Genomic DNA, 23,973 nt, shown 5'->3' with positions numbered 1-23,973 from the left:
CTCACCTGCCGTGGACAGCCGACCACGTTTGTGAGGAGGGCATGGCAGGCTGAGGTCGCAAATTTCGATAGGAGTGAATGCTGAGGGGAAGAAGTTGGACGTCAGAAACTGAAGAGAAACGAATGGTGCTAGTACCTTTCCCCTCTGGCAGAGAAGTGAACCCCGACGTAGCTGATTAATGGTGAGTCGTTCGTTAGTCCATCGTTTCAAGCGATAAGCTTAGAGAACTTGGCCGAGTGAGTTATGACTGATGCATATACAGATAAGAACATTGTGAAACTTTCTGGTAGATTAAAACTGTGTGCAGGATCGAGACTCGAAGTCAGGACCTTTGCCTTGCGCGGGCAAGTGCTCTACCATCGAGCTGCCCGAGCACGACTCAAGACCCGTCCTCATAGCTTCAATTCTGCCAGTACCTCTTCTCCTACCTTCCAAACTTCACAGAAGCTCTTCTGCGAACCTTGCAGAACTAGCACTCATGGAAGAAAGGATATTGCGGAGACATGGCATAGCCACAGCCTGGGGGATGTTTCCAGCAGTGAGGACGCGTCGTGAGTCGTGGTCTGGTAGCTCAGATGGTAGAGCACTTGCCCGCGAAAGGCGAAGATTCCGAGTTCGAGTCTTGGTCCTGCACACAGTTTTAATCTGCCAGGAAGTTTCATATCAGCGCACACTCCACTGCAGAGCGAAAATCTCATTCATGAACGCTGTGTTCTATTACTGCTCTCTGTAAATAGCTAGGGGAATATAGGACGATAGGTCAGTGTTCGGGGTACAGAGTTTCGAGAAATCGCAAATGTGGAATATCCCTTGAGTATGTAGATCCCGAGAGAGAGCTGACAAAAAGTACTCGCAATCTACAACAAGAGTTCACTGAATGACAGGAGCAGATTTCACCTCTTACTTTCTTTGCAGTCACGCAAACGTCAACACGCACCGCAATTAACTACACAGTGCATAACGAAAGAACTTAATGATAACACAATCTCCACACAAGAGGATATTATTTAATGAATTCCTTGTCAGTTCGACTACACAGCAGGTAGTGCCGGCGGCCAGCTGTCAGCGCAGGCGCGTGGCGCAGATGGTGAAGACGGTAACGCACACGCGCACGTATGGGTTCTGCCACTCGTAGACCAGCGCGTGGTCCATGCCCGGGTGCCAAGCGCATGCGCTCTGCCCGTGCATGCCCGTACCATCATTGGGGCAGATCACGCAAGTCGCTGAACAGACAGCACTCTTATAAGCCACGCGTACTGTCTTAACCTGTTAATGAGCGATACTGGTCATTCACTTCAGCCACAGTTGCGAAATGAAAAAGGTGAACATCACTGCTTTCCACCATAAGAGGCCATCTTCAGATCTCAACTGGGTGATTATACACTACTGGCCATAAAAATTGCTACACCAAGAAGAAATGCAGATGATAAAAGGGTATTCATTGGACAAATATATTATACTAGAACTGACATGTGATTACATTTTCACGTAATTTGGGTGCATAGATTCTGAGAAATCAGTACCCACAACAACCACCTCTGGCCGTAATAACGACTTCGATACACCTGGGCATTGAGTCAAACAGAGCTTCGATGGTGTGTACAGGTACAGCTGCCTATGCACCTTCAACACGATACCACAGTTCATCAAGAGTAGTGACTGGCGTATTGTGACGGGCCAGTTGCTCGGCCACCATTGACCAGACGTTTCCAGTTGGCGAGAGATCTGGAGAATGTGCTGACCAGGGCAGCAGTCGAACATTTTCTGTATCCAGAAAGGCCCATACAGGACCTGCAAATTGCGGTCGTGCATTATTTTGCTGAAATGCAGGGTTTCGCCGGGAACGAATGAAGGGTACAGCCACCGGTCGTAACACATCTGAAATGTAACGTCCACTGCTAAAAGTGCCGTCACGCGAACAAGAGGTGACCGAGACGTGTAACGAATGGCACCCCATACCATCACGCTGGGTGATACGCCAGCGTGGCGATGACAAATACACGTTTCCAATGTGCGTTCCCAGCCATGTCGCGAAACATGGATGCGACCATCATGATGCTGTAAACAGAACCTTGATTCATCAGAAAAAATGACGTTTTGCCATTCGTGCACCCACGTTAGTCGTTGAGTACACCATCGCAGGCGCTTCTGTCTATGATGCAGCATCAAGGGTAACCGCAGCCACGGTCTCCGAGGTGATAGTCCATGCTGCTGCGAACGTCGTCGAACTGTTCGTGCAGATGGTTCTTGTGTTGAAAACGTCCCCATCTGTTGACTCAGGGATCGAGACGTGGCTGCACTATCCGTTACAGCCATACGGATAAGATGCCTTTCATCTCGACTGCTTCTGATACGAGGCCGTTGGGGTCCAGCACGGCGTTCCGTATTACCCTCCTGAACCCACCGATTCCATATTCTGCTAACAGTCATTGGATATCGACCAACGCGAGGAGCAATGTCGCTATACGATAAACCGCAATCGCGATGGGCTACAATCCGACCTTTATGAAAGTCGGAAACGTGATGGTATGCAATTCTCCTCCTTACACGAGGCATCACAACAACGTTTCACCAGCCAAGGCCGGTCAACTGCTGTTTGTGTATGAGAAATCGGTTGGAAACTTTCCTTATGTCAGCACGTTGTAGGTGTCGCCACCGGCGCCAACCTTGTGTGAATGCTCTGAAAAGCTAATCATCTGCATATCACAGCTTCTTATTCCTGTCAGTTAAATTTCCTGTCTGTAGCACGCAATCTTCGTGGTGTAGCAATTTTAATGGCCAGTAGTGTATTATAACAATAACATTTGGTGTTTTAAAGTACACTCTAAGAGAAAAAAGACGAGCGACTAAAAATTATTCTAATGGAACGGGAATCGGTGGATGTGACATACATGTACACACAAACAAATGATGAAATTTCAGAAAAGTTGGGAAATTTATTGAAGACAAAGGGCTTCGCAAATTGACCAAGTCAATTACAAAAAAATGGTTCAAATGGCTCTGAGCACTATGGGACTTAACATCTGTGGTCATCAGTCCCCTATAACTTAGAACTACTGAAACCTAACTAACCTAAGGAAATCACACACATCCATGCCCGAGGCAGGATTCGAACCTGCGACCGTAGCAGTCGCGCGGTTCCGGACTGAGCGCCTTAACCGCTAGACCACCGCGGCCGGCCAAGTCAATTACACCTTGGTCTACCTCTGGCCCTTATGCAAGCAGTTATTCAGCTTGGCGCCAACTGGTAGAGTCGTTGGATGTTCTGTTGATGGATACCGTGCCAAATTCTGTCCTACTGGCACGTAAGATCGTCAGAATTACCTACTGGTTGCAAGGCCCCCGCACAGTGCTCCGAACGTTCTAAATTGGGGAGAGATCCGGCAGCCTTTCTGGCCAATGCAGGGTTTCGCAAGCACGAAGACAATCAGTAGAAACTCTCGACGTGTGCTGACGGGCATTATGTAGCTGAAGAGTAAGCCCAGGATGGTTTACCAAGAAGGGCAACAAAGTGGGGCGTAGAACGTCGTTGACGTACCGATGTGCTGTAACGTGCCGCGGATGAAAACCAAAGGGGTCCCGCCATGAATTGAAACAGCCGCCGAGATCGTTACTACTGGTTGCCCGGCGATATGGAGGGCGATAGTCAGTTAGGTATCCTACCATTGTGTGCGGACTCTTAACACACGTCTTCGGTTACCATCGGGGCACATTTCGAAGAGGAACTCACCCCTGAAGATAATTCTACTCCAGTCAATGAAATTCCACGTCGAAGACGTCTCTGGAGTAACCCCGGACAGTGGTGGAATACCAAAATGACTATCGCTCCCCTTACTGCCCGACAGCCTGGAGTGATGATCTCGGATACCATTTCTTTTCACAGCAGGACCATTTCGGTTTTCATTCGCGGCACCCTTACAGCAAAGCGGTAAGTCGGCGATACCATGTACCCCATTTTGTTGGCCTTCGTGTAAAGCCATCCTGGACTCACATTTCACTACAATAATGTCCGCCCGCACACAGCAAGTGTTTCTACTGGTGAACTTTGTGCTCTGCCTTGTCCAGCAACGTCGCGGGATCTCTGCCCAATTGCGAACGTGCGGATCATTGTGGGGAGGCCTTCCAACCAGCTTGTGATTTTAACGATCTAACGCGCCAGTAGGACATGATATGGCACGATATCTCTCAGGAGGACATCCAACAATCACTGCTAAGCGTAATAAGTGCTTGCATAAGGGTCAGGGGTGGACCAACGCATTATTGACATGCTCCGTTTGTGAGGCTCTTTTTCTTGACTAAATCATCCAATTTTTCTAAAATCGTAATCATTTGTTTGTCTGTACACATACATCACAGCTACCAATTTCTGTCCCATTTGTATAATTCCTTCGTGATGTGTCTTTTTTTCCCCTTGTCTTAGAGTGTATTTCGAAGCCGTGATGGAAATAAAAGTAAATTAAGATACCACTTTGTTATCCTCATCACTCATCACTGTCGCTCTGACTCTCCTACCGTTAACATTAGGTACTATTCAAATAAATGCACACTGTAATTGTGCAACATACGAAAGTGACTAAGGAAGTACAGGTGTTGGACAAAAATATGTGAACACCAAAACCACAATACATTACACCGCCTAATACTGTGTGGGAAAACCGTTGCCATTCAGAAGAAAATAAATGCGAGTACTGTGTGGATTTAAAGGGAATATTATACAATTCCTTCTGCAAAATAGTGACAATTTCTGGTAATGATGGTGGGGATGGGTAGTGATCACCTCCTCTCCCCCCCCCCCCCCCCCCCCCGGCCACCCCTCCGTACCTTGTCGCCAAAGGAGGCCACAAAAATTCAGTAATATTGAGATCTGGTGACTGTGGTGGCCACGGCAAATTTGACAGTTGATTCATAATCGTTTTCACGAAAGAAGGACGGACGATATGAGCTGTGTGAACAGGGATTCTGTCGTCTTGCAACACGGCATCCCCAGTGGGGAACAATCGCTGTACCATGGGGTGGGCCTGATCAACCAATACACGTAGGCTGGAACTTAAATAGTGGCAACACTGCTGTGGAGACACTATGCAATGGAATCTACTATTGTCGCTGATAGCTCATGTTGTTGCCACACCCTACCTTACCTCCGAGCAAATGGATTCGCCCGCCACGTCACCGACATGCGCACAATCGAGAGAAACACAGTCACTTGTGAGCGAGCGGTTTAACGTAACGGTGTCACAATGTTTTACGAACAGGAATAATGGAGTTGGATCAAGATTGAATGTGCCAGAGGTTGTGCAGTACGACAGTGTCATCACGTTCTTCGAGAGGCGTTCGGGGAATTGGCATTGCCGTACAGAATAGTAGCACGTTGGGTAAAAGCCTTCAACGAAGGTCCGCAAACTGTGTCAGACATGCATCGGGCAGGTCGTCCTAGGGTCTCTGAAGGAGACGTGCATGTGCCTGCTTTTGCCGCATTAGTGGACAGTGATCTACGCCATACGATTCGTGAGCTCGCCCATGAAACTGCATTAGCACATACGGCTGTGCTTCGCAGCCTGAAGGGACGCCTGGGCATGCGAAAAATTGCGTCACGATGGGTTTCGTATGAATTGACGGAAATGCAGAAATTGATGCGTTACGACGTTGATCAGACGGACTTGGAGCGCTATGAGCTCGAAGTAGAGGGTTTCTTACGCCGTATCGTAACACTGGGTGAGACATGGGCCTCATCGTACGAGCCAAAACCGAAACGCCAATGCAACGAATGGCGTCATTATGGGTGGCTGCGGAAATTGAAAGTGCGTCAGAGTCCCAGTATGGTGAAAGTTATGGTGATTCTCGTGTACGAGTGTGATGGTGTTATCCTAACGCTTTACGTACCTCCACGACACACCGTCAATGCACAGTATTACTGTTCGTTTTTGCCACCTGCGACCAGGTTTGCGAAAGAAGCGGCTACACTTTCTGCGCAAGCCACTCATCATTTTCCACGAGAATGCGCGGGCGCATACAGCCCAAGCTCTGGCTGCTCTGTTCGGTCGATGGGACTTGGAAGTACTGTACCATCCACCATACTCTCCGGAATTAAGTCCTTGTGACTTTGGTTTCATTCCGAAGATGAAGGAACCACTTCATAGCATTCGCTTCAGAACTGTTCCAGAGATTCGACAGGCAGTGGACCGCTCCCTTCGCACCATCAACAGAACAGGCTCTGCTAACGGTATACTAAGACTTCCACATCGCTGGCAACGGGTTCTACACAACGCTGGTGACAACTTTGTTGGACGGTACGAGGAGCAAACATGTAACTTTTTTGTATCGGTTGTGAATAAATGGTTGGCACTATTTAAGTTCCAACCCTCTTAGTTACAGAGCCCTTGGCAGAATGCGATCTTACTGAATAACCAATGTGATCATGGAATATCACGACACGGCTGTCCAAATCATCACCTAATTTCACCCCCCCCCCTCCAATGTTTCTCTATTCGCAAGTGTAAGCTCGGCCATAAGTTGGAAACAGTGTGAAGCAAGGTTCATCCGACGAAATGACTTTCTTCCATTGATCCACAGGCCAGACTTGAAGGTTTCGGCACCACCTTTGTCTGTTACTGGCATTATCATCAGAAAGAAGTGATTTCGGAAATCCAGCTCGCTCTAGAATTCCCCGTTTATGGAACTGCCTTCATGTTGTTTTGGTGCTGACAGGGTTAGCGAGTCCGACATTCGGTTCTGAATTATTTCTGTAGCTGTCGTCCTCTTTATTTTTCGTCACCAACCTACTCAATGGTCGTCTATCACTATCACTCAACACTCACTTTCATCCAAGTTGCGACTCAACGAATGACGTGTTTCCGTTTTACCTGTATGCCTCTTGAAACACGAAAGACTTCTACTATCTTAGTTACGGAAGTACGTACCGTACGAGTATCAACGATTTGCCCACGTTCGAATTCACATAGCTCCGACATAATGTACTTACAGTCACACAAGACACCGTTCTGACGACGAGTGACACTTGCAACGTACTGAACACACTTCGAAGGTGCCGTTCGCAGTAAAACACTACAGCGCAACCATCTAATTTATGTTCAAGGATGCATTTCTCGCATTGTTTACATATTTTTGTCCAATCCTATATCAATGTATGTATATGTTCAACGTTTCATCTTTTAAAACTGGATTCATTTCACCCACATTTGGCACACACGTACAAGACGCCTAACGCTCCCATAGGCGTGAGAATGGAAATGGAGTAATATTGAAGCATAAAAAAGTAACACGTGGAGCAATGGCAACGAAATCTGTTCCGGGATCTCCCACACGTTGCCAATAATACACTCCTGGAAATGGAAAAAAGAACACATTGGTACCGGTGTGTCAGACCCACCATACTTCCTCTGGACACTGCGAGAGGGCTATACAAGCAATGATCACACGCACGGCACAGCGGACACACCAGGAACCGCGGTGTTGGCCGTCGAATGGCGCTAGCTGCGCAGCATTTGTGCACCGCCGCCGTCAGTGTCAGCCAGTTTGCCGTGGCATAAGGAGCTCCATCGCAGTCTTTAACACTGGTAGCATGCCGCGACAGCGTGGACGTGAACCGTATGTGCAGTTGACGGACTTTGAGCGAGGGCGTACAGTGGGCATGCGGGAGGCCGGGTGGACGTACCGCCGAATTGCTCAACACGTGGGGCGTGAGGTCTCCACAGTACATCGATGTTGTCGCCAGTGGTCGGCGGAAGGTGCACGTGCCCGTCGACCTGGGACCGGACCGCAGCGACACACGGATGCACGCCAAGACCGTAGGATCGTACGCAGTGTCCGTAGGGGACCGCACCGCCACTTCCCAGCAAATTAGGGATACTGTTGCTCCTGGGGTATCGGCGAGGACCATTCGCAACCGTCTCTATGAAGCTGGGCTACGGTCCCGCACACCGTTAAGCCGTCTTCCGCTCACGCCCCAACATCGTGCAGCCCGCCTCCAGTGGTGTCGCGACAGGCGTGAATGGAGGGACGAATGGAGACGTGTCGTCTTCAGCGATGAGAGTCGCTTCTGCCTTGGTGCCAATGACGGTCGTATGCGTGTTTGGCGCCGTGCAGGTGAGCGCCACAATCAGGACTGCATACGACCGAGGCACACAGGGCCAACACCCGGCATCATGGTATGGGGAGCGATCTCCTACATTGGCCGTACACTTCTGGTGATCGTCGAGGGGACACTGAGTAGTGCACGGTACATCCAAACCGTCCTCGAAGCCATCGTTCTACCGTTCCTAGACCGGCAAGGGAACTTGCTGTTCCAACAGGACAATGCAGTTCCGCATGTATCCCGTGCCACCAAACGCGCTTTAGAAGGTGTAAGTCAACTACCCTGGCCAGCAAGATCTCCGGATCTGTCCCCCATTGAGCATGTTTGGGACTGGATGAAGCGTCGTCTCACGCGGTCTGCACGTCCTGCACGAACGCTGGTCCAACAGAGGCGCCAGGTGGAAATGGCATGGCAAGCCGTTCCACAGGACTACATCCAGCATCTCTACGGTCGTCTCCATGGGAAAATAGCAGCCTGCATTGTTGCGAAAGGTGGATATACACTGTACTAGTGCCGACATTGTGCATGCTCTGTTGCCTGTGTCTATGTGCCTGTGGTTCTGTCAGTGTGATCATGTGATGTATCTGACCCCAGGAATGTGTCAATAAAGTTTCCCCTTCCTGGGACAATAAATTCACAGTGTTCTTATTTCAATTTCCAGGAGTGTACAATCATAATACACTGAAGAGCCATACAAACAGGTACATGTGCCTAAAATCGTGGAGGGCCCCTGCAAGCACGTAGATGTGCCGCAACACGACGTGGCATGGACTAGACTAATGTCTGAAGTAGTGCTGGAGGGAATTGACACCATGAATCGTGCAGGGCTGTCCATAGATCCGTAGGAGTAAGAGGGGTTGGAGATCTACCCTGATCAGCATGTTGCAAGGCATCCCAAATATGCTAAATAATGTTCGTGTCTGGGGAGTTTGGTTGACAGCGGAAGTACTTAAACTCAGATGAGTGTTCCTGGAGCCACTCAGTAGAATTTCTGGACGTGTGGGATGTCACATTGTGGTGCTGGAATTGCCCAAGTCCGTTGGAATGCACAATGGACATGAATGGATGCATATGACCAGACAGGATGCTTACATACGTGTCACTTGTCAAAGTCGTATCTAGACGTATTGGGGGTCCCTTATAACTCCAACTGCACACGCCCCATACCATTACGGAGCCTCCATCAGCTTAAACCGTCCCTTGCTGACATGCAGGGTCCATGGATTCATGAAGTTGTCTCCATACCCTTGCACATCCAACCGCTCGATACAATTCGAAACGAGACTCGTCCAACCACCAACATGCTTCCTGTCATCGACAATCCATTGTCGGTGTTGATGGGTCCAGACGAGGCGCAAAGCTTTGTGTCGTGCAATCATCAAAAGTAACCGAGTGGGCCTTCGACACTGAAAGCCCATATCGATGATGTTTCGTTCAGTGCATCGCACGCTGACACTTGTTGATGGCCCGGCACTGAAATCTGCAGCAATTTGCAGAAGTGTTGTATTCCTGTCGCTTTGAACGACCCTCTTCAGTGTCGTTGGTTCCGTTGTTGCATGATCTTTTTCCAACCGCAGTGATGTCGGAGATTTGAAGTTTTTCCAGATTCCTAATATTCACGGTACAGTCATGAAATACTCGTACGTGAAAATCCCCACTTGTTCGCAATCTCGGAGATGCTGTGACCCCTCGCTCGTGCGCCGACTATAACACACCGTCAAACCCACTTAAATCTGAATGACCTGTCGTTGTAACAGCAGTAACCTATCTTACAACTGTTCTAGGCATTTTTTGTCCTGTATAGGCGCTGCCGATCGCAGTGCCGTCTTCTGCCTGTTTAAGTATCTCTACATTTCAATACGCATGCCTACAACACTTTCTTTGGCTCTTCAGTGTATATCTGCAAGAGACACCCACATGTTCGCGCCTTTAATGCATGGTAAAGAGATTAACACCTCTGGCAAAACTTTATTACGTAATGAGCATTGCGCCTGCTTCAGTTTGTGAACTGTTATGTGTGAGCTACGTTTCACAAGAGCAGTGCTTTCTCAATATGGATGAAATTTGGTCATTTATGTGTTATAGGTCTGAAAGTATGTGCAACAGTAAAGTACTGTGTTTTAGTATAAGCTTCGACCACGAATGACATTTTAGAAATGCGAAATTACATTGTCAGTAACGTAACGAAAATAATTGTTGATTCAATCGAACGCTGCCCTCATTTCGAGCCCCGAACCATCAATAAAAAATGAGTACCAGCCACAATTCGTTACGGGAGAAATTCATATTTCAACGATTCAGTTTACTATTCCAGTTGAACATTTAATTAAAGAACCCACTGTCAATCGTGTGGTCGTTTCACTATTAATTGTTTACTGAGTCAGCAAACATATGGAACAGCGACTGTTCCGGTTGGAACGCCATAACCCGAACTGTTGTGTTCTTCCGAAGCCGCTAACAAAACGGTGTACTGAGAAATTTATAACAGGCCGTAGTGAGGTTAACTGCAGATAAGAAAAGTCATATTCTATTTGACGTATTTAAAATCCACTTGGCGACGAGATCGTTAATGGCAGACATCGAGGTCGGAATAGACAAAGGAGGGATTACTACGAGTATCTCGAAACTTGCCTCAAGCGATTTTGGGTAAGTATGGAAAATCGAAATCTGAATCTCCTTACTCTCATATACGAATCCAGTATTTTACCATGCGTCTCCTAGATCAGCAAAAGAGGAAACAAAGACATATACAAAATTGTGTTTTTCAGTGAAGACTAATGTTAGATAGGTTTCTTGGAAGGAAAAAAGAGAAGGAAATCAATGAATTTGACGTTGTTGAACCGAAGCATGTGATCTCTTTGAAATATAGTTGTTTATTCACAGGTGCGTTGATTGCATTTGGTGGTACTGAGACAGTTTGCCATTTTCATCTTTTATGAGTCTTTCTTCAGAACTAAAAGTTTTAATCCGTAAATGGTAAAGAAAGAATGAAAATACAGCTAGTGTACTGTTTCGAAAGTAATACGTCAAAGGTCATCTAGGGTCTAGTCCAGTTTTGGTGAAAAATGGGTTACAGGCAAAATGCATACTCTACATGTAGCTCCACCAGGCGGTGCACGATAACAGCCAGTCATCGTTTGGTGCTGTTCAAACAGAGGTAGCAAGTTTGAGCTGAGTGCAGAAACGTCCAAAGTCCAGGACTTGGGTTATTTTTCTTCTCAACTGATGGCACCGCAGTAATGTGCGGTACAACTATACGGAAGAAATTGGCATTGTTGATTTTAGTATTCTTGTGAAAATGGATGAAGTGGCGTGTACCAGCAGTTATGTGAAGAAAATGGTGGAATATTCTTCGGAATATCAAAGAAACATTATGAAGAAAGCGAAAATTAATGGAGAGGAATATGTGAATTATAGAGGCAAAGCAATTCCGAAAAAGGTGACAGGAGAGGACTGCGAGTGTCGAAGAAGATGTTTCAGTGTTATTGCAGAAGGCGACAAAACTCAGGCTATAGCACATTTTCTGAACATGGAGTGCTAGAATGAAAAGGACCTTTTCCTGCAAGGACTGATCACAGCTAGTGATGTTAAAAGACACCGCCCAAGAAGTGAGAAGGGGTGCAGGTGTTAAAAAACGTTTTAGCTACTTTGTCCTCGTTGGAGACAAACGATTTGAGCTGGCTAGAAAAGCTTTTCGAAGTATTTATGCAGTAACTGATGCAAGAGTTAAAAGAATTCGCAAATTTTTGTGGGCAGACACCGTAAGACGGAAGAGGGAAATGTAAGGGTGTTAATGCTGTGCCGTCAGAAGGAATTGTCAAAATTTCAGATTATATCGGATCATTTACCATTAAGAAAAGTCATTATGGCAGCCGCACTATGCACTACCTTCACTGTGAACTATCTGTGAAGAAAATGCACCAACTTTTTATTGCCAAACATCCTAACTCGCCAGAGAAATACGAGTACTGTAATAAGATTTTTCGTGAAAACTTTTCGCTTGTTGTAGGGAGACCTAAAGAAGATGCCCTGCGAAGAGTTGACGTTAAAGAATAAGTCAATAATATTCTATGAGGTAGCAAAACGAGAAGCAGTAACAGAGAAGACTGTCCATATTCGAAGGTCTGAGAAGTTTTATGATGCTCTGCAAGATGGGAAAAGACTGTCGGAGACTAATCCTAGAACTACTGATTTATGCTTCGAACACATGCAAAATGTTCAACTTCTTCGTGCCACGGGGCAAGGACTGTTCTATTTGCGCCAGTTGACTGTTGCAGCATTTTGTATATACAATCTACATACAAGGTCATCTGTTTTTATCTCTATCACGAAGGGATTGCGGAGAAAAGATCCAATGAAGTTTGTTCTTTTCTATTAAGCTACATCAGTTATCATATGGCCCTAAATGTGAAAAACGTACTTCTGTTTTCCGATAACAGCCCGGGACACAACAAACATAACGTCGTGATCCGCCTGCATTTAGTTCTCGTAGAGTTAGATTGATTTTAAAGAATTGAACATTTTTACCCTATCCACGGTAATAAAGAGAGTTCCCAAGAAAGTGGAGAGAATGTACACAATCCATGAATTAATGGAACTTATAGTAAGTGCAAACTGTAATTTCATCGTCCATTTGGTGGATGGAAATGAAATAGTAGATTTCAAGACGTCGTGGCTATCAGTTTTTAAGAAGACTTACTTTTCTATTGAAACATCGAAACGAGATATTCCAAGGGCTGACAAGCTACCACTAAATATTTCAAAGTTTTATCATTTTCATTATGAATCATCAATGCCACAAGTTGTGGAGACAATGGATTTCATTAATAGGCTTCAGACCAATAACTTCTCCCTGAAATTTGACCAAAGGAAGCATCCACAGTTTCCCGATGAAAAGTGTTACAAGGTTACTAAACTAATTACTGGGGTCAAGAAAATGGAAGACATTAAACAATGTATACTATTTGTTCCTGACAGTGAAAGTGTGTCATCCTTCTTGACCTACAGCAAATATACAAGAAACGTTGGGTGGACTTCTCTGTTGTAAATATTAAATATTATTTTGTTTTGTTACTTGTTTTTCCTTTTGTAAACAGTGTTAATTAGCGAAAGCATTCAAATATGTCCTATTACAGCTCTGAAATAAACATAATAACTGTGTACCATGTTCAAAATAAAAATAGTTAATTTGTTTTTGCATTTTTTTACCATCAAATGCAATGTTTGGAAAAACAACCTAAATCCAAAGCATAAAAAGTTTTTGCAATCCAAATGGATTAGCATGTAGGTGTGAGATGTTGACAATAAACCTGTTGGGTGCTAGTTAATCTTCAGCTTAGGTTTCACTGTATTCTAATAATTTATGTAGTACTTATATTATTTTTCTCACTTTCCTTAAAAGTAGGTGAACCATATATTTTTTTAAATTAACTAGCTACAATTTAGAGTAAAGATACTTCGATAAACTGGTACCATTCGCCTGACTGAAATCGCAATTCATTGTTGAAATAGACGAAAATCACTGAAGTAATCATTTATCATCTTAAAACAAAATAAGCAAGTTTCTAATATTTTTAGAAAGCCATATTGAACAGACAGTAAAATCCATGCCCAGTCATGTCAGCCACAATGTTACAAAACATTTGGCTTTTACGCAGCACTTTCATCACTTACCATACTTTCTTTACAACCAGAAGAAAATAATGAAAGAGTTTAACATCTTACAATAGACAGCTGTCTTAATGACTATAAGGGAACAAGAGTCATAAAAATGTGTAGTAAAGTTATGAGACACTTTTTTCTCTTTATCTCACACTTTTTAATATTTTTGTAACTTTTACATGTAGAGGAAGTGGTGGTAATATGGTCCCTGCAACAAATATGGCCCCCCTTAATATCTTAATAACATATAGCTGAACTCTAGTGGTGACAGCTGGAACTAGTCTACTAGTATCCTCACTGGCCTGTAGGAGCGCTGAAAGCAGATCAGTCCAGTGGTTGAGTAACAGTGGGGTTATATTTTTCAAGATCCTGTTCAAAACTTTGAGAGGGATGTGAATTTCACTTTATTAACGTACCATTACTGGTTAATACATAGATGTAAGCACCATGCATACAACCTAGAAAGCATTGGCAACAGTTTCAAATAGATAAAAAGGTGTGGTATTCTTTCGTATTTAAGTTTTTTTACATGAGTTTACAAGGTGTCGGTGACTGCAATATGGCCGCCACTGGTGCTTGTAATGTGGACCCCAGGGTCTGTAAAATGTTTTTATCTTTGTTTTCAGATGCCTAGGACTAATCTGGCACCTAAACTAGCTTCCAAAAGGCAGGTGTGAGACAAAAACAAAATGCGAGAGGCAGTGTCATCTGTTGTAGGCAAAACGATGAGAGTTAAAAAAGATCGAATCATTTTTCTGTCCAAAAACAACTCTGCGCCGGTATGTGTGTGTGGCTAATACCTCACTGATAGCAGATTTTGAAACTAAAAATCTTGGGAGAAGACGAGCTCCAGCAGCAGCCGTAGAAAGTGAACTAGTGGATTACATATACTATATGGAGGGCCAATTCTGTTGTTTTACTCGTATGAATGATCGAAAAATGACTTACCAACTTACAGTTAGGAATGAAATTGCAACAATCTTCAGAAATGAAATTGCTAGAAGGGCTTGGCTTGACCATTTTCTTCGACATCATCAAGATAAGCTTTCAATTAGGAAGCCAACCAGAACGACGTATGCTCGAGCAAAAGGCTTTACCCGTGAGAAAGTTAACTCATTCTACGACTTGCTACAAGCTGAATATGTATGTCTTTGACAGAGGAACTGTAACAGGTCATGTGTATCGGGATGTCATTTTGCTTTTCAGGGGTGCAGTGGATCCCACCTTCCTCCTGATGAATGATAATGCACGGCCCCATTGACCTGCCATTGTCGAGGAGTACCTCGAAACAGAAGATATTAGGGGAATGGAGTGGCCTGCCTGTTCGCCAGACCTAAACCCCATCGAGCACGTCTGGGACTCTCTCGGTCGACGTATCGCTGCACGTCTTCAAACCCCTACGACAATTCAGGAGCTCTGACAAGCACTGTCGCAAGAATGGGAGGCTATACCCCAGCAGCTGCTCGACCACCTGATCAGAGTATGCCAACATGTTGCGCGGCCTGTGTACGTGTGCATGGTGATCATATCCCATACTGATGTCGGGGTACATGCGCAGGAAACAGTGGCGTTTTGTAGTACATGTGTTTCGGTACGATTTTCTCAACTTATCCTCAATACCATGGACTTACAGATATGTGTCGTGTGTGTTCCCTATGTGCCTGTGCTATTAGCGCCAGTTTTGTGTAGTGCCACGTTGTGTGGCACCACATTCTGCAATTATCCTTAATTTATGGGCATGAGTGTAGGTTTTGTAGTGTTCGGTCAAGGTAATCAAGGTGTAACATTTCCAATTTCCGTTAGCGTATATGGAAATAAGGCAACTGGACAGTAAGAAGATCAAGCTTAACTTCTCTCAGAACTAACATTTGGTAGTCAACAGACCTACAAACTTGCTGTTCTTCTCGAGGCCCACGAAGCGGCCGAGGCAACTCTCCAGGATGGCGTTGATCCACATCTCGACGCGGTGCTCCTGGAACTCCGAGTCGCCCACAACGGCGTCCAGCGCCTCCTGCACCGCCGTCCCGATCTCCTCCCTCAGGTAGGACGACTGCGAATCGATTACATGCAGGTGTCATCGTCACCGATAGCAACAGTAAAGGTCCATCTAGCTCACTTACGAAAGACACGAAATGTATTCTCAGCTGAGAATACTGTATAAACCGCCTCCAGCTGTATGATGGAATGACGACAATGAAAATTTGTGAAGGACAGTGACTCGAACCCGCATTTTCCGATGGGAGCGAGCGGTCGCCTTAACCGCTTTCACACTGGACTCGCATTCGGCCATCCTGATTTAGGTTTTCCGTGATTTCTCTAAATCGCTCCAGGCAAATGCCAGGATGGTTGCTTTGAAAGGGCACGGCCGTCTTCCTTTCCCGTCTTTCCCTAACCCGATGAGACCGATGACCTTGCTGTCTGCTCTCCTCCCCCACAACAACCCAACCCAAGCATAACCGCTTTGGTTATCCGAGCACGGCTCAAGGCCGGACCCAAATTTCCACATGTTGTAATACATGTGTCGTACCTGTGTACACTAATCAAACGTCAGCATCTTACGCACAACTGTCTCGGTTAAGTGCATACAAGTCCAAAGATTTCCAAAACTTCTCTCTCATTTACTTATGACCAATGCATACAGTCCCTCATATCTCTCCTCAACATTTTCACTCTTGCATGGACAACACAGCAGAAAGATTCTTTCCCATCAGACAAAACTGCTTTCTGTCCGTTTCTACCACACAGGTGCCTTCGCCAAATCGACCTCCGTAGCAGGAAATGGAATGGTCTCCCTCACTATACCGGAAAACTGAATCACATTTCCGACTTCACAACAGTAATAACTCTTACGTTTGCTTTTTTTTCACACTGCTTACCCTCTCACAACTGAGAAACCATCCTTTCCTGTCATCAGATTTCTCTTTTCCCAACGTCCCTAGCTAGCGCAGTGCGTCTGAACCACTCTGTCTTAGACCTCACTCTGACACAATGTCACGGTTTTCTGTACAAACAATTAGATATCTTGCTCCTATTACCAATGTTTATAGTATTATTATTGTTTATTTTGGCATTAATAGCTATTGTATTTCTATTATTATCACTATCACGGCTCTTAGTTTTTACAGTCAAGGGCCAAAGAAACTGGTACACATGCCTAATATCGTGTTAGGCTCCCGCAAGCGCGCAGAAGTGCATGGCATGAACTCGTGTAATGTCTGAAGTAGTGCTGGAGGGAACTGGCACCATGAATCCTACAGGGCTGTTCATAAATCCATAAGAGTACGAGCGGTGGAGATCTCTCCTTAACAGAACGTTGCAGATATGCTCAATAGTGTTCATGTCTGGGGAGTCTGGTGGCCAGCCGAAGTGTTTAAACTCAGAAGAGTGTTCCTGGAGCCAATCTGTAGCAATTCTGGAAGTGCGGGGTGTCGTATTGTCCAGCTGGAATTGCCCAAGTTCGTCGGGATGCACAATGGACATGAATGGATGCCGCTGATCAGGCAAGATGCTTACGTAAGTGTCACCTTGTAACCGCTCTTTAGAGAGTGGGTATTCAGAAACGAATATTAGATTAAATTCTTCGAAATGACCCAAGAGCCGAAAAACGGTAGTTGTAACTCCAAGTAATAGTTAGTTAAAATTTTACAAAGAGTAGATATTTGAAATGGCGTAGGGCCAAGTAGTATAAAGGGAGTCCAAGGAAGACATAACAGAGCTGCGTTTTGTTTTGAATGTAATATATAAACCAATACGTAGCATTGTTATCTTTCTTGAGTTTTTGTTCTCAATGGTGCATGTTCGCAGTCTTCCGTGGTAGTCGGAAGTTAGGGATTATAAGCCCAATTAAATATCATTCTGATAACTGGATTATACATTGGAGTGGTGGATAACAGATTATTTTGAAACATTGGGACAGAAGATAGTTGGACCTTATCATAATAATAACTTTGGCGATCGTTGTCAAGGCGATTCTGCTAATAAACGAGACGTGAGATATAGTGCCCGAGAAAAGACTAAATTTGTGCTGGAACAGACAGCGAAACTACTCGGACTTATAATTAATGTCGTGTCATGAGAATTAAGAAGCTTAGTCATTGTAAAGCCAGAGATATATTTATGATTCATCGGATATTGATGGTAAAGGACAGTTTCATGGGAAATCATGTTTTTGGTGACAGGAACGTGAAGGAATGTGGTACGGACTGACTGTTATTATACCGAAACGATACGCACTATGATCAACTACTTCTTCGTTGATACCCCAGTGCCATCTCTCATTAATTTAAGGAGTGAATTATGTCAATAAAACACAATGTATAGGAGACTTTCTCCGTGATTTCTAAATCCCAAAAATCAGCTAGTACATACACAATTATATCTGTGAATACTCAAGGGTTATTGAGAAAAGCTGATCAACCTGTTACAAACAGATAATAGGATTTAACGAAGGCATATCGACTACAAAGGTAACTAAATCAAATAATTTGGGAAACAAAAATTAGAAAACAATAGACTGGAACCTGAATGGTTTGTTATTCCCGAGTAATAAATAAAATCACTGTCTTTCGATCCGTCGTGGTTGAAAGTGTATGAAATATTTCTGTAAATAGAAAACGAGATCAATTTTCAACTAATTCACACAATTAGATTCGCAACGTGATTCAGAGATGATTTATGCCCGACCCACACGGCAGGAAATGGTTCTTAACTAGCCTGAACAATATATACATAAACTTTTGATATCAGCTCCGCTGCCGTGGCGGGGGGGGGGGGGGGGGGGGAGGGGAGGAGGAAGGGGGGGGGGGGCGGCGAAGCTATAAGATACATCTGTGCCGTCGCGGCGACGGTGGGTGTGCGGGCATAAGCTGTCAGAGTCGTATCTAGATGAGTCAGGGGTCTTATCAATCCAACTGAGCACGCCTCACACCATTATAGTGCCTCCACCACATTGAACAGTTCCCTGCTAACATGATGGGTCCATGGATTCATGAAGTGGTCTCCATAACTATACACGCCCATCCGCTTGATACAACTTGAAACGAGACTCGTCCGACCAGGTAACGTGTTTCCAGTAAACAACAGTCCAATGTCGGTGTTGGCGAGGCGTAAAGCTTTGTGTCGTGCAGTGATCAAGGGTAGACGAGCGGGGCTTCGTCTCCTAAAACCCATATCGATGATGTTTTGTTGAACGAATCATACGCGGACACTTATTGATGGCCCAGCAGTGAAATCTGCAGCAATTTGCTGAAGGGTTGCACTTCTGTCACGTTGAACGATTCTCTTCATTCGTCGTTCGTCTCTTTCTTGCAGGATTCCGGCCGCAGCGATGTCGGAGATTTGATGTTTTCCCGGATTCCTGATATTCAGTGTACACTCGTGAAATGGTCGTACATGAAAATCCCCACTTGATAGATACCTCGGAGATGCTTTGTCCCATCGTTCGTGCGCCGACTGTGAGACTAGGCTGAAACTAACTTAATTCTTGCTGCCATTGTAGTAGCAGTAACCGATTTAATAACTGCGCCAGAGGCTTTTTGTGTTGTTCTGCTTGTTTACATATCCCTGTATTTGAACACGCATGCCTATACCAGTTTCTTTGGCGCTTCAGTGTATTTACTTTAAGCCGGCCGAAGTGGTTGAGCGGTTCTAGGCGCTACAGTCTGGAACAGCGCTACCGCTACGGTCCCAGGTTCGAATCCTGCCTCGAGCTTGGATGTGTGTGATGTCCTTTGGTTAGTTAGGTTTAAGTAGTTCTAAGTTGTAGGGGTCTGATGACCTCAGAAGTTAAGTCCCGTAGTGCTCAGAGCCATTTGAACCATTTTTTTTTTTTGTATTTGCTGTATGTTATTTATTTAACGTGATCTGATCACGGACATCAGGCACTCTCTTACGTCGGACCAGTGTTTCACATATACAGTAACGTTTTTTTGCACCACAGATATCTAAGATATAACACGCAGCAGATTTTGAGATCAGGGCGACCACAGCCTGGACGATCATTTTGAAAAGTAAGACCGCTTTAACTGTAAGTCCTTTATTTAATGGCACGATCGGTATCGCAGTATTTTCGCTGCATCATCAGGCGCAATAAAATTAAGGAAGTTCAGATTGCAAGAAGAGAATTAGATGCACTACCGTTCATAATCAGCGAATTTTCGCTAAGTTGCGGACGTCAAAAACAAAACCACAAAAAACAATCTCGTGATACCATGTGTAACATATGGTAAGGTAAAGTGTCCCAATACGTCGTAATGGTGATCAAACCATAGAGTGCATATGACCATCTATGGAATAAAGCTGAACAAATAACTGGACTGTATGCTAAATAGACAAGGTGTCAGGACGTTAGTCGCTACCTCACGAGAGCGGAAATTTTTTGATTATGAATTCAACGTCATCATATTCTCTTTTTTTCCATCTGAACATGACTTGGTTTTATTGAACATGATGATGCAAGTAAAATGTTCCGAACCGGTTGTGCCTACAAATACAGTACTTGCAGATGAAGCGGTCTATCTTTTCAAAATAAGAAATAATAATTTTGATGTGACAAATGGTATTAAAATGATTTGAGTTTCTGTAGTGTCATTGTGAATAAGTAATATAGACTACGAACTAATAAAGGTAATACTGGCAATATTTGTACTACTGTTGCTATCATTAAGAGTGATGATAGTAATAATAATAATAATAATAATAATAATAATAATAATAATAATAATAATAATAATGATAGGGGCAGATATAAAAAAGAATTTACTAGTGTACATAACATGTTTTATGGTATAGCTAGTTCTGGAGAAAGGAAATTTAACGAGGCTGCACCGGCTAAGAATACTGGTAAAAAAGGAAGATCTGGTTGGAAAGAAAGACGTGCAAGGGTAACGAGTGCATACAGGGACAATGATAATAATAATTTTCGCTTTAGTAAATATGTGGCTGACTGTCTTCAGAAGTTGGAGTTGTTATTCAGTTTTCTTATATAATACAGACAGTTTTCCACAGTCAGGTTCCTGTTACTGAGAAGGACTTTGAGAAAATAGCTGAAAGTTGGAGCTGGACAAGTGGGATTTTGCTGTGATGGGAACGGGTGCCTCTGGAATATTGTTCAGATAAGAGCGTTAACGTCGAGGAGAGATATGGGGGATGGTGTACATTGATAAGATAGCACAGAAAGCAAGTGATATGGAAATCACTGCAGTTGTCTGCACGTATCCAGGTTAGCTATGCTTATGACGGTGAAGTGTTATCAAATAGTCGAACATCACAGATATAGCAAACACAGGCATTCGTAATCATTTCTAGACGCCGTGATCTTTCCTGAGAAAGGCCTTGCGCAGGATGTCGTCTCCGTATTCAGTAACTCGATGTATAAGTGTTTGTAAAAGTTTCTTTTTCCGGTGGTGAGGGAGGGGTTTTTATACATTTATAGGTCATCGAGAGATGCCTACTTACACACTGTAGTTATGTGCTCAGTATACTTCAGATTTTCATCTATTATTTTTCATAGACTCTTTGTTGAAGCAGAGAAGTTGATATTCGTCCCATTTAGCATTAAATATGGTAGGGATTCTCGATAATTCGGGATAATAAGCTTAGAACGACCTACTATTACCTTCTTGTGTTGTGAATGTGTTGAACATTAACCTTGTGTCCAATGTCCATTTCGATAGTGCGCACGGACTGATATTGAGATTCTTGACAGCTGTCTTTAGGTTTATTGGTTTTCCATTTAGATAAAACTAGAGATCATCAGCGTGTGTGTTTGTGTGTGTGTGTGTGTGTGTGTGTGTGTGTGTGTGTGTGTGTGTATGTGTGTGTCGGGTGAAGGGATGTTTGCCAATGTCAAATGCCAATGCAGAACAATGCCACCAGCTTGCAAGGTTTTGAATATGTAGGCAGGAAAGACTTTGTTAATAACGTAAATGTCTTTCCTTTAAATATTATACACTTACTATACTAAGCCGAAACAGCGAAGGAAGCTACTCACATAACTCTTTAAACCGTGTAATGAAGCTTCTTCTTCTTCCTCCATGACGTTAGCGTAAAGTGTAGCAGACGTTGGAGGAAATAATCTCTGTTTACAACTGAACTGTTATTCAATGCTCTCGCCTTCGGCTGAAACATTGTAGCGGCCAATAACGGTGTTATGCGTTCTGTGGAAAATGATTACTGATATTTAGTAGTAAAGTATAAATTCACTTATCATGGAAATATTTAGTTATCCTACAAACGTAATTGGTATTGTCACGTTAGTTTTGTATACATATATCCACAATTAATATGTCGCTCATTATTATCTTACATTTACTTTCAAATAATAACGAAAAATACTGAATTTCGGCAAATCTATAAATATTATAAAAGTGGATGCGTGTATGTATGTTCAACATCTCCCAAACTACCGAACAGATTTAAATCAAACTTAGTACACATAGCCTTCGTGACTAGGATTGCACGAAGACAAACACTGTTGTGAAAGCACACTCCTCTCACCAGCATTCCCCTCCTCCTTCTTTTGAATGCTCGTTTTGAGTTCTTTAGCTAACAGAAGAAATACTGCAATTGATCGATGAAAGGAGGAAATACGAAAATATTACCGAGAGAGATGGCGCAGTGGTTAGCACTCTGGACTCGCATTCGGGAGGATGACTGTTCAATCCCGTGTCCAGCCATCCTATTTAGGTTTTTTGTAATTTCCCTAAATCGCTCCAGGCAAATGCCGGGATGTTTCCTTTGAAAGGGCACTGCCGACTCCCTTCCCCGTCCTCCCCTGATCCGATGACAACGATGACATCGCTGTTTGGTCTCTTCCCCCAAAACAATCAAACCCAACAAAAATGTCCCGGGAAACTCAGGAATACAGAAACACAAATCGATGAGGAATGAAATAAATAGGAACTGCAGGGAAGCTAAGACGAAATGACTGCAGAGAAAATGTGAAGACATCGAAAAAGATATAATTGTCGGAAGAACACACTCAGCATACACAAAAGTCAAAACAGCCTTCGGTGACATTAAAATCAAGGCTGATATCATGAAGAGTGCAACGGGAATTCCACTGTTAAATGCAGAGGGGAGAGCGGATACGTGGAAAGAATACATTGAAATGCTCTTGGGGGGGGGGGGGGGGGGGGGGGGGAGAGATTTGTCTGATGTGATAGAAGAAGAAACAGGAGACGATTTAGAAGAGATATGGGAATCCAGTATCAGAATCGGAATTTAAAAGAGCTTTGGAGGACTTAAAATCAAATAAGGCAGAAGGTATGGATAACATTCCATCAGAATTTCTAAAATCATTGGGGGAAGTGACAACAAAACAACTATTCACATTGGTGTGTAGAATGTATGAGTCTGGCGACATACCACCTGACTTTCGGAAAAGCATCATCCACACAAATCGGAAGTCGGGAAGAGCTGACAAGTGCGAGAATTATCGCACAGTCAGCTTAACAGCTCATGCATATCAGTTGCTGACAAGAATAATATACAGAAGAATGGAAAAGAAAATTGAGGAAAGGTAAACGCACGAGAGAGGCAATTCCGACATTGCGGTCAGTGATGGAAGCAAGATAAAAGAAAAATCAAGACACGTTCGTAGGATTTGTCGACCTGGAAAAAGTGTTCGACAATTTTAAATGGTGCAAGATGTTCGAAATTCTGGAAGAAGTACGGGTAAGTTATAGGGAGAGACGGGTCACATACAGTGTGTACAACAACCAAGAGGGAATAATAAGAGTGGACGACCACGAACGAAGTGCTCGTATTGATTCAAATGAGCACTATGGGACTTAACTTCTGAGGTCAGAACTACTTAAAGAGAACTAACCTAAGAACATCACACATATCCATGCCCAAAGCAGGATTCAGCCCTGCGACCGTAGCGGTCGCGCGGTTCCAGAATGTAGCGCCCAGAACCACTCGGTCACAGCACCCGGCGAAGTGCGCGTATTAAAAAGAGTGTAAGACAAGGATGTAGACTTTCGCCCCTACTGTTCAATCTGTACATCAAGGAACCAATGATGGAAATAAAAGAAAGGTTCAGGAGTGGAATTAAAATTCAGAATGGAACGATATCAATGATACGATTCGCTAATGACATTGCTATCCTGAGTGAAACTGAAGAAGAATTACATGATCTGCTGAATGGAATGAACAGTCCAAAGAGTACATATGGATTGATAGTAAATCGAAGAAAGACGAAGGTAATGAGAAGTAGT

The 23,973-nt window shown here is 44.1% G+C and overlaps 1 protein-coding gene across 1 annotated transcript; it reads right to left on the bottom strand.

The window, feature by feature from the left end:
- Window positions 1-1,062: 1,062 nt before the first annotated feature.
- Window positions 1,063-21,801, bottom strand: LOC126266711 (dynein light chain Tctex-type 1-like). The gene is made up of 3 exons (XM_049971207.1): window positions 21,744-21,801; window positions 15,638-15,803; window positions 1,063-1,223 (listed from the first exon to the last, which is right to left on the bottom strand). Exons 1-3 carry the CDS (start codon window positions 21,786-21,788, stop codon window positions 1,063-1,065), a joined length of 372 nt encoding a protein of 123 aa, XP_049827164.1. The 5' UTR covers window positions 21,789-21,801.
- Window positions 21,802-23,973: the final 2,172 nt, after the last annotated feature.

This window comes from Schistocerca gregaria, chromosome 1, assembly GCF_023897955.1.
Source record: "Schistocerca gregaria isolate iqSchGreg1 chromosome 1, iqSchGreg1.2, whole genome shotgun sequence".
Classification (NCBI taxonomy): Eukaryota; Metazoa; Arthropoda; class Insecta; order Orthoptera; family Acrididae; genus Schistocerca; species Schistocerca gregaria.
The sequence above is the reverse complement of the archived record's forward strand: the minus strand, read 5'-3'. Positions and strand labels throughout refer to the sequence as shown.

What these genes read in the sequence shown, in the direction of transcription:
- LOC126266711 (XM_049971207.1), bottom strand. Translation starts at nt 21,788, where the DNA reads ATGGAGGAAGAAGAAGAAGCTTCATTACACGGTTTAAAGAGTTAT. An exon ending in TACACGGTTTAAAGAGTTAT is followed by an intron (nt 15,804 to 21,743) that starts GTGAGTAGCTTC and finishes ATCGATTCGCAG; the next exon opens with TCGTCCTACCTGAGGGAGGA. An exon ending in GAAGAACAGCAAGTTTGTAG is followed by an intron (nt 1,224 to 15,637) that starts GTCTGTTGACTA and finishes CTGTCTGTTCAG; the next exon opens with CGACTTGCGTGATCTGCCCC.